We start from the raw sequence: 12266 nt of genomic DNA on the forward strand, positions 1-12266 counted from the left end.
CAGGGGGCATTATTGGTGGCTCACTACAGGGGGCATTACTGGGGACTCACTACAGGGGGCATTACCAGGGGCTCACTACAGGGGGTATTACCGGGGGCTCACTACAGGGGGCATTACTGGGGCTTACTACAGGGGGCATTACTGGGAGCACTACAGGGGGCATTATGGGGGCTTACTACAGGGGGCATTACTGGGGGCTTATTACAGGGGGCATTACAGGGGCTTACTACAGGGGGCTTTCTACAGGGGGCATTACTGGGGGCTTACTACAGGGGGCATTACGGGGGCTTACTACTGGGGGCACTGCAGGGAGTTTACTACTGGGGGCTTACTACAGGGGGCTTACTACTGGGGCACTGCAAAGGGGGACCACTACTGGAGGGCCTGCATAGGGGGACCATTACTGGGGGCACTACATAGGCGGTACTGCATAGGGGGACCTCTACAGAGGGCACTGCACAGGGGGACCACTACTGGGAAAACTGCATATGGGGGCGGCAGCTGGGGCTGGCATAGGTGCTGGGGGGTGGTACATTTTAATTTGGGGGGGCACCAACATTTATCTGGCCTCCGGGCACCTGGGATGAAGTTACGCCACTGACAGGTACAATACAATATAAGTAGAGTTAATCACACTTATGAAAGAGCATAGCTTCTTATAATAAATGTAATAAATTGTTGCCAAGTTAGTTTAGGGCATACTTGCCTACTTTTTTAAAAGCATTTCAGAGACATTGTAAAAGTAGTACCTATGTGTACGCTGTTGAAGAGGACGTACTGCTCCATCTTACAGGCGTGTCATAGTCAACTGGAAATAAGCTCCAAAGCAGTTACATAGCTAAGCACATATAAACATAATATCATACCCTCCAACTCTACCGTTTTAGGCGGTACAGTATCGTTTTTTAATGGTCTGTACCGGTAAACAGGGGTTGTACCGTTTGTACCGAGTTCCCGAATCTTTTAGCAGCGCTGCTGGGACACTGGACTCCCGCAGCGCTGCTGAGTGACAGACGGCTCTGCTCCTCCCCCCATGGTTCTCTGCTATGCAGTGTGTACTGATGCTGCCATAATCACCCCAGCGCCGGTGTACAGAAGTTAAACCAGCCTGCGCTGGCAGCCTCCGGACCCCAGGTACAGTACCAATGGACACACCCCTTTATCATTTACCACGCCCCCTTTATATATGGCCACGCCCCTATACCGGATTCTAGATGTGAAATGTTGGAGGGTATGTAATATTGCAAGATGTGTTTCCATAGTGCACTAAAAAATATGCTAATTATGTTCCATCCACCAGGTTCATGTACTTCATCATGCATCCTTGGACACACAGCCACTCATGTAGCCTAAGTTCAGTTGCTGTGGTGGCCATTTTCTTGTAGCACACATCCTCCTTATTCTTCTCTGCAACTTTTCCTCCATTTTGGGAGAAGATTGATGATTATCATCATTATGCTGTGCACCGAGCCGGCCCTAGGCATAGACAAACTAAGCAAATGCCTAGGGCATTTGGAATGCCTAGGGGCACCCAAGGCTGCCTAGGGCTGGCAGAGGGTTGGGGCAGGCAGGGCCTGGGCACCTGCTGCTGGCTGGGCAGAGACTATGGCAGCTGCTACTGTCATTGTGCAGCGTCCATGATTGGAGCTCAGCTGACAGCTCCGATCGGGCCTGGCAGCAGCAAACAGTGTGGGGCAGCGGTGGAACAGCCAGTGGCCATTTGCGAGGATGGGGCACCTATTAAACGGTTAGCGTGGGTGCTGTGCTGGGAGAGGGGTGCTGTGCTTTGTGCTGTACTGGGACAGGGTTGCTGGGTGAGGGGTACTGTGCTGTGATCTGTGCTGGCAGAAGGGTGCTGTGATATGATCTGTGATGGGCTGGGTGAGGGGTGCTGGGAGCACAGCACAATGGGGAAAGGGGCCACAGCACAGTGAGACCATGCCCCTTCTGTGAGGCTACACGCTTATTCAGGATCCCATGGGGAGGCAAGACCCAAAATCTTGCCTAGGGCACTAATTTGGCTGGGGCCGGCTCTGGCTGTACACATATAACCCAGTCTCGGGGAGATTGTTAGACTCCAGGATTCTCTGGTGTTTACAACATTATGACAGGGTTGCCTACCTTTAATATTCTCTTCCCTGGAGAAGCCCGGGTAAGAGAAGCAGCAGGGGGCCGACGGGGGCGGGGCTTGACGATTCGTGTCATTAAGCCCCGCCCCCTCATGGTAAAATTGCCGCGATTGGTTACAATCTACATAGGGGGTGGGGCCAAATGCTGTGATTCATGCAGAATCACGGCTTAAGCCCCGCCCCCTTCACGGAGACCCGCGATTGCAGCGGGTATTCTACTAATTCTGCCCACTTCACTAGGAAGTGGGCAGAATGCGGGAGAAATGCCTACCCTTCCGGGGGTGCGGGGGGTTACCCGAAAAATCGGGAGCCTCCCGCGAAAACCGGGAGGGTTGGCATGTATGCATTATGACAGCTTACAAAACTGCTTAAAATCCAAATCATATTTTTGGTACCTGTCATATGATAACAAGATGTGCTTTTCAGTTTGGTAGTATCCTCCCAATGGTAATGTAATAATTTACCTTAACTTTATAATTTAAATCATATTAATAATATTTGTGCTATAGGGGGAATAGATTCTGAAAGTGCGAGGATAGAGGAGATGTGTTATAAAGAGGACCATATATGAAAATGTGCAGACAACGGTGTAAACAAGATGATTTAACCAAGGGCAACCAATGAAATTCTAGAGATCATTATTCTAGGAAATCTTAAGGCGGGTATCCACTAGGCCAGGCCTGGCCAACCTGTGGCTCTCCAGCTGTTGTGAAACTACAAGTCCCAGCATGCCCTGCTACAGTTTTGCTATTAGGCAATGCTACAACTGTTGCAGGGCATGCTGGGACTTGTAGTTTCAAAACAGATGGAGAGCCACAGTTTGGCCAGGCCTGCACTAGGCGATTAAAATGAGTGATTGAACAATAACGACATCGTTATCGTTGAATTGCTCATTAATAGTTCACAAATTGGCCATTAAAGTGTCGAAAACGACCAGCGATGCGCATTGCTCCCGCTGGTCGTTTTCGACATCTATCATCGCCTGAACATTCTGGTCAATCTGCCGATAACGACAGATTGTGCATGTTTGGGGATATCGTTCATTGTAGGCACTTACAGGATGAGGAATGACTGTATGATTACAATGTTGTAATTGTACTGTCGTTCCTCTATCGGCAAGTGGATACGCACCTTTTGCTAATTTATTTGTGTGTGTACCTGCATGGATTTCCCCCAGGAAAAGCTGCTTGGGTGTGCTGGTCCCGGATCTCAGTCCATATATTCCTGCTGTCTCTACCATTTTTTCATTCCACAAAATTATTGAGGCAGAATCACACATACTGTAACATGTTATTTACCAGAACTGTACTTGGCTAAGACAGTAGGATTCAATATGGTACACAGTATCTGATATTCTTTTGTATCATAAACATTTTTAGGAGAACATTTTTTGTAGTGTATTTTTTAAATCTGTATAAGTGTAAAGGGGCCTATCCACTAGGCGACCTGAAAGACTGAACGTCTAGCGTTCAGATCTTCAGGTCGCCAAGATGCGGTGCCCGCACTGAACTGCGCTCAGTGAAGAAGCCCGACTTCCTCTCTCTGAACATGCCGAACCTGACGAGCGTCGTCAGGTTCAGTGGCTAACGCAGGATTTCTAAAGGGCGGTTTCCAAATGCTTGATGTTTACGAGTGTGGCCAGTCCATGAAGAGGGCATAATTAGCACTTATCCAGCTTTAATGTGCATCGTACAAAATGTTTTGAACTTTTGAGTGTCATAATTCCAACATATACAGGATCAGTGATCACATTAAGCCATTAAATGCAGTAGTAGAGCCATCCTGTGTGAGCTGAATGTTTTTGTTTCAGATCTGGGCACCATTCCAGAGTATGGGAGTAAGGGCAGGAGTCTGGGGGAGCAGCAGAAGAACCTAGCACTGCCCTGGACATATATCCGTGGCAAACGCAGGATTCCTAGAGGGGGGTTTCCAAATGCTGGATTTTAGAGTGCGTATGGCCAGTCCATGAATAGGGCATAATTAGCACTTACCCAGCTTTAATATGCATCATACAAAGTGTATTGTGAGTCATAACTCCAGCATATACAGGACCATCGATCACAGTAAGCCATTAGATGCAGCAGTAGAGCCCTCCTGCCTGAGCTGAGTGTTTTTATTTCAGATGTGGGCACCATTCCAGAGCATGGGGGCAAGTCCGGGAGTCTGGGGGAGCAGCAGAAGAACCTAGCACTGCCCTGGACATATATATGTACATATTGATCTCATCATGCATTGGATATTGTATTATTATATGGTATTAATAATTAAACCCATTGATGGTCTATACATATCAGTGCACCCCTAACAGTGCATGTTTTCCAGATCTAATTTGTCGCACAGGTGTATTTATTACTGGCTGACATATGTTAAAAGATCCACAGGTGGTGCTAATTATTTCATTTGTGATAGTGAGAAGAATATGCAGCACTAGTAAAATTCTATGTTACTAATTCTAATGTGGGCTGGGGAGGGGGTTTCCAGGCAACTGGAAACCCCTTCTGCGTTTGCCTATGAGGTTGACTGGCATGTTCAGTAGACAGTCGGGGACGGCAAGGACCCAGCGTGCACGCGCATTGCTGGTCCTTGCCGGCTATCCATTACCCAACTTTGTGAACAATGCGACCAAAACCTCCTGGTTTTGGTCGGATTGTTCACAAAGTCGGTTAATGGATAGGCCCCCTTTAATCTGACTATAGCATACTTGTCAACTCTCCCTGATTGTCAGGGAGACTCCCTGAAATAGTAGCAATCTTCCTGATTGCATCTTACCCCCATTATGTAGCTGTTATATAAAAGAAAAACCAGAGATATATACATTCAAATGGGATCATTAGTATCATTTCCCTGCATTGGTATAAGGCACAATGATCCCTATGGCTACATACATTTTCTGAAAAGTGGGGAAATTATCCTATATAGTAGGATAACAGAAAGAAACTCCTTTGTGGGGGCACTCTTATTTACTAGTACTCAAAAAATATTGGTTAAAAAAACATAACATTTATTTATTAATGCACTAAAAAAGATTGGGACAAGACATTGAACATGACAATAAATCACAACATATATACATAAAAGAGTAATCACTACTACAGTATTTTATACCATATATAACTGCAGCACAATAATTCAAAGAATCGGTATCTGCCCCATGGCTTGGGTACATTTAAAGTTTGGCCATACCATGTAAAAAATGGGTTTAACCCTTCAATACTAAGATATTGTTCCAAAAATTAGTGACAGTGGAACAAAAGGCGAAAATAAAGAAAAAAATTAAGAAAAAAATGAAATGAAATAAGCTTGTAATAATAAATAAGTAATATTATGTAGCCATATGCGCCATTCATATATACAAGCTAGATTAAACAGCCGGCGCCAAAGTATATAACCATTTTCATATACAAACTCATATAAGGTTTTTTGGGAAATACAAACCTTTATTATTACATATTGAATAATACCATCATACATAATATTATTCTTTGAATTATTGTGCTGCAGTTATATATGGTATAAAATACTGTAGTACTGATTACTCTTTTATGTGTATATGTTGTGATTTATTGTCATGTTCAATGTCTTGTTCCAGTCTTTTTTAGTGCATTAATACATAAATGTTATGTTTTAACCAATATTTTTTGAGTACTAGTAAATAAGAGTGCCCCCACAAAGGAGTTTCTTTCTGTTATCCTACTATATAGGATAATTCCTCCCTTTTTTTGAGCTGTATACTGCTTGACTCCAGGGGAGCACCACCAACTGAGTAATAGGATATAGATATCTATGTGATATGTGACATAGATATTGGTTTTTGGATTTCTTTAGACTATATGTAATCTTGTGCGGAGTCCTCTCTGTTTTCTATACATTTTCTGAAAAGTATCAGTGTGTTTTCATCAACATGTAAATCTTGCTAACTGCTTTGAGGCTCATTTACTATACATTAAATGTAAATCAATTTTATGACATGTAGCCCTACAAGTCCACTTTAGCGTGCGCACATTGGTGTTGCTTTCACAACTCAAACATTGGCGCCCCCCCCATTTTTTAAATTAGAACATAAGATAGTGCACCTGAAAAAGAGGCCAGGAGATGCTGGGGATAAAAGAAGAGGAAGCTACAAGTGAGAATGATAGTAAACAGGAAAATTGCCAGACCCAAACAGCGCCCCTTGCCCTGGTGTGACTGCCCTAATTACGGCCCTGATCAAGACATACTTACTTTTTTACTCACAGTACCTCATCTATCTGTATCCACTATATTGTTTGATGGACACTCAGTACCTAAGTCATTATTTACAAATATGAGTGTGGGAGGAGATATATATTATTTTAAGATTGTATTTATGTGAATTTTTCTAATATCTAGCTGTGTTTTGCCTTCACTTATAGGGCCTGATTCAGAGGTGGATTTCAGTCGCAGCCGCTACTGCAAAATTATGCGAATGCTGCAGCCGATAAGTTGTCTATTGAGACGCCCACTGGCTGCAGCTGTAATCCATCGCACTTTGTGCACCATTGAGCGGACATTGGCCACACCATCGGACGTCTAAGCAACCCTATGGTTGCTCAGAATGTCCGACGGTATATGGCTACCGATGTGAATTGAGCTACGTCTTCTGAAGACATCCCTGACATCAGCGCGCTCTAGACATGCCCACCGACTCATGCCACCCCTCCTGTCACCGGCACTGCATGGATCTCACCACACAACATAAGTATCTAATCTCCTGAAATGGCTGGGAAGCCCCAAACCTTGGTGCTGCTCTTGGCCGCCCGGAAGAGCATTCAAGTCTCTTGGAGGCTGCAGTGTGCACCGCCGCTTCCACCCGGCGCTGCCCACTTTCTGAGAATAGTGGGTGGTTTGATCGATCAATGGCGTGCTTCACGCTGAATCATGCCATCATAGCCACACTTTACATTGCCGGTAATCTCTGCATTGTACAGTGGGGTGGGGCCACTATAACGTGATCGTCACCACCCTCCGTACTGATCCCCTTTGCCACAACCCGTCCCCTGCTGTGCCAACCTGGCTGTTCCTCTGGCAACTATGCTACACAAAGGGACAGTAAGGAACAGTGGGCTGATTCATCATGGATCGCAATCGTAACAGCGTACACAGATCGGTTGATGGTGCGTACTGTGCATGTATATGTACTGCAGTGCGCAAGCATGAGATAGCATTGCGATCGCCCTCGCAGATACAAAACCATCGCAGAGTGAGTGACGTCAGGTCAGCGTCTGGGGGTGGTGACAGGGGAGTGGTGGGAGAAACGCAGGCACACCTGTCCGTTTGAACGCCGTTACTTGGGCGTGCATATATTAGCCACTGCGACGGCATAGGCAGCTTGTGTACTCACTGCGTGTGACAAGGTTAGCAATTTTTGAGTAAGGTCAGACCAGTTATTGTGCATGAGGGGCCGATGTCACACGATGGTACCGATGTATATGCAAGGTAATACGGATGTGCGTAAGCGGTAGTGGGCATCTCCATGCTGGCTTTGGGCGTCTCTATACTAGCTTTGAGATTGCAGACATTAACATATTTTCGCAGCAGACCTACGTGCGTAATTACAGCAGCGATCGCAATAGCAATCTGTAGTGAACCAGGCCATGTGTTACAAGTGTATTCAATAGTGTTTTAACACTCTTGTATCATGGCAAGTAGTTTGCAGACTGTCCCTTGTTACCAGCCCGCCACCTCGCAGTCAGTAGGAGAATGCAGAGAAGCTAGCATGCCAGCCAGTGCTGTAAGCACAAGGTGCCAGCATGCCAGCCAGTGTCATAAGCACAAGGTGCCAGCATGCCAGCCAGTGCATTAAGCGCAAGGGGCCAGCATTTCAGTTAGTGCAGTAAGCTCAAGGTGCCAGTGCAGTAAGCACAAGGTTCCAGTATGCCAGCCAGCGTGGTAATCAGCACCACGTGCACACCAACAAACATTCTGGGCATTTTGTGACATTACTAAGTTACATGGGCACACATTAATTAATTTAAAAAAATATCACTATAAAGTGCTATCAAATAAACCATGAAGGCGCGATTCCTGCATGGAAATGTAGGTTTATAGTTGTGTGAAATCCTTGGAGCATGAGCTGAGGGTTATAACAGGGTGGAGAAGGGACAGAAGTTTAAATTGAGAAATAAAGGAAAGTCTCTGTATTTATTTTATTTATTTATATATTTTATTTTTTGGGGGGGGGCTTTATTTTCCCCTATCACATGTAAGCTTTTTCTATTACTGTGACATTTGAGGAAATGTATCGGACTTTCTAAAGGGGCCTTTTATGGGAAGGCCTGTTGCTAATCTGGCCCTGGTCATGTGTGTAGCCAACATTACTCTCCTTAATATGCCCCCCTCCTGCCTTTCTCTCTCCCTTATCTCTTGGGTGGCACTCGTCTCTTTTCAGCCTCATTGTGAGTGTCTCTTTCTCTTTTTGGTCCTTTAATGACTGTCCCTCTTACTGTATTTCTTGCTTATACCTCTCCTGTCAGAGATTAGCCTGTGTATCATATACATATAGCTGTAATGGATGAAATGTAAGACCTGGTAACAATTTCTATTGCAGTGTTATCCCAATTGCTATTCCACTGTGATTGATTAATTAGGCAAAAAGGACAACAGAGATGGTCTAAGTGACATCATTTGAGAAATAGTTATGTGAGATGGCAAGAGTTAATTTGTTTCTTCACTTTAACAAACATCAAAGACAATGTATTCAGGAGTGGAATCAATGTGCAATTATAGCTTTCCCAGGTAAACAGTTATCACGTTTTAACATGTTTATTTAACTAGGTTTAACTTTTTCAAGATACAAGTTTGGTGTTTTCAATGTCACGCAAGCCCTCTGCATGAGTGTTACTGGCTCAGGGGAGTCTGTCTGTCCCATGTGAAGTGGAACTGGACCTGTTCAGATCTGTTATCTAAAAAAAAATTGTAGGAATATTTCACCTTCCAGTAAATTTAGCAAGGTTTATTTTATAGTGATGAATGCCACATTCTGAAAGTAAGGCATTTAACAAGGACAAATGTTAAAAACCACCCATTGTGGCCAAAATATTTCTTGCATTGTTTTGTAAATCTATTGAATGAAATGTTTTCTTTTGCCTTTTAAATCAGGATGCTATGAAACTAATATGGCGCTATTATTTTACACAGAAGGAAACGCCTCTTGCCAACGCTGCTTTCTGGGCTGCTCGGAAAGGAAACCTGGCTCTACTCCAGCTGTTGCTAAACAGCGGCCGCATCGATGTTGACTGCAGAGACAGTGTATGCCCTTCGCTTGTGTATGCCAAGAATTCCAGATCGCTATCTACATTTTCAATATGGCACAGTGGCCAGACAAGAGGCCTGTTACTATTCTCCCAGTGTCATTATGAATGGTTATAAAGGCACAAGGATGTAGTAATACATTTTTGGTTTATGTGTAAATAAATGGATTAATGAGCAACCTAAAAACCATAGAAAACATGTAGTTAAAAAACAATTGATATGAAAAATGGTATAACCTAAAGACAAACCATTGCAAAAATGTAGTATTTTACTGGGCAGATTCAATTAGCCACATATCAGGTAATTACAGGGGGAAAACCTTCTTGCTTTTGGTCACTTTCCATAAAGGTGTGATGGAAAACAACCATGATTTTCCTACTGTAGCAATACGCTATAGGCACAGCCGCGCATCACATTGCATCTGCCCAATCTCAGGTGCTGCTCCCATCCACCTGAAAGAGCATTCAAGTTTCTGGATCCTGCACCGTTTAAAGTGGGCAGTCCAGCTGCCTGTGATGCGATAACCCCCCCCCCCCCGCACCACACTCCTATGCCGAGCCACGCCCCCAGCTATGCCGACCTGGTGGGTTAACCATTGCTGGTTGCCATCAATGTTCCCATTGGTAGTTAACCTCGATGGTATGAAACCACAGATGAGAAACCATTGATGGTTTTGCACACCGATGGTCACCCTTGCTCTCTTAACGGGCAGTGGGCCACTCAGAGGTGAGGTCGGGGCTTCGTGAGACATGTCGGGGGCAGAGCTATGCTCTGTATCCCAGCAGCAGGGTGTAAAAAAAAACATTGCAAGTTCTGTACCGCCAATGGTGGGGAACCATTAGATCTCTTTTTTCCTTTAGATTTCCACTATGCTGCATAGGGAATTTTTATATCTTTAAAATATTGTAGGGTAGGAGTACAGTTTTGCCTGGACAATGGAAAGATTTACAGGACACAGACTTAGAGTAGGGTCAGGGGTAAAGTTAGTTCTAGGGCTGATGTATGGTATATTCTCAAATGTAGAGCTTGGGCTAATATTAGCAATGTATACGGATGATGCTTAAATCTATTAGATTAGGTTTCAGGTTAGCATTTTATTTTACTTGTCCTAGGTGTTTACCATTGTTAAGACTTACACTGAAAGCTTATTAAACTAAGGGGGTCCTTTGTTTTCCTAGGACATCTGAGGCTTGCATAGCCAGTACATGTGAGCCACTTATAATTGGCGCTTTCTTTGCTGCTTGGGTATATATTATTATGCTTCTTTGCATGTTTTAACCATTGTTTCACTTTTTGTACAAGAGACTGAGTTGTTTCTCCTTTATTAGAGAAATGTTATCAAGTCTTATTGATGCCTAATAGGCAATGCTTATTTAGCAAGCAAACAAAGGATTAAAAACATGGGTGTAAGTGCATGCGCTGTATGCCTGCCGTAAATCTCTTGACCTCAGCTAGTTATGTTTATAAGGAATAAAATAGGCCTGATGCAGAGTGTATCATGCGTGCATTCGGTATGCGGTCATAAGCCCAACCACAGGGATTTCGGTGCTCAGAATGGTGGCGCCGGAATCCCAACACCTGTCAGAATCCTGGCGCCGGCATTCTGACTGCCAGATTCCTGAAGGTAAGTAGCAGGGTTAGCGTTAGGGTTAGGCACTAGGGGGAGAGTTAGGGTGTGGGGAGGGGGAGGTTAGATTTAGGGTGCCGGGAGGGGGAGGTTAGGTTTAGGCACTAGGGGGAGGTTAGATTCAAGCACCGGGGAGGGAGGGTTAGGGAGGGTTAGGGGTAGGGAGAGGGGGAGGGTTAGGATACCTACCTACAGATGTCGGTATCCTAACCCTGTCGGGATGTCGGCGTCAGGATTCTGACCACCGGAACCAAGCGCCGGCATCCCGTACATAACCCTGTGCATTTATACTGTGCATGCTCAGAAACAGGTGCCTCCAATTGTGGACGTTGCAGTCACACACATCTCTGTTGCATATACACTAAAATGATGAACTGGCTGGTGACAGGCAGCCTGATTGAGAGATGCACGCAGTGCCGATTTTTACATGGTTCAAGCCATTGTTTTCCATCACACGTGTGTGTCATTCGCACTGCGCACACACAGCATACCGGTGACTACGGGGGGTCAGACACCGGCAACCAAGGTCGGGAAGGGAGGCCTGGACGGACACTGGCGGCAGGGGAGGGGGGAGGGAGAGACAGGCAGTGAGGAAATCCTTATGGATACCTCAGTGGTAAGGGGGAAAAGTATCACTTTTCCAAAAAGCTGACTCCGCAAAAAGAGCAGCTTTTCGGAAGTGATACATTTGGCAAAGAGGCATGGTGAATGACGACAAAAGATTTTTTAAACTCGCAGTGAGTTTAAAACATAATTATCACTAGTGATAATTTTGTAATGATGAATATGCCCCCATACGAAGAGTTCAGTGAGGACATGATCATGCACAGGACCATAACTAGGGGTATGCAAGTGATGCCGCAGAGCAGGGCCCAGTAGGTGGCACAATCGCTGCCCCAGAGTACCTGCATGTGGCTTGCAGGGTGTGTGGAATACTCTGGACAAGTCCTCAGACTCTTATTTTATTCAATTACTAAATGATTTAATTAAGTTCTGCCTGTTTCCAGAACTAGTTATAAGAATAAAGGCTTTACAAAAATGGCAGTGAGATCACATGTCAAACACCAATCTGACATGCAGTCATATAACTTACATTTGGGTGGTTATTGAAGAAAGCTTCATTGACCTCAATATGCTTAGCTTGCATAAAAAGACATATATATAATATAGGGCAGCCAGTGTTTGAAAAACAAAATGCTGCCACATCGCTCGCTAAAGGGTTATTGTAAACCATGGTTTCC

General features: G+C 44.8%; 1 protein-coding gene across 1 annotated transcript in view; it reads left to right on the top strand.

Annotated features, from left to right (window-relative positions):
• The first annotated feature begins 8156 nt into the window (after positions 1-8156).
• Positions 8157-12266, top strand: part of ANKRD29 (ankyrin repeat domain 29) — an 80660-nt gene continuing 76550 nt past the window's right edge. The window contains exons 1-2 of the mRNA XM_088469512.1: positions 8157-8183; positions 9246-9395. Of these exons, the coding sequence (XP_088325638.1) occupies positions 8157-8183; positions 9246-9395 (177 nt within the window). The remainder of the gene's footprint in view (positions 8184-9245; positions 9396-12266) is intronic.

This window comes from Taudactylus pleione, unplaced genomic scaffold, assembly GCF_031769625.1.
Source record: "Taudactylus pleione unplaced genomic scaffold, aTauple2 ptg000093l, whole genome shotgun sequence".
NCBI lineage: Eukaryota > Metazoa > Chordata > Amphibia > Anura > Myobatrachidae > Taudactylus > Taudactylus pleione.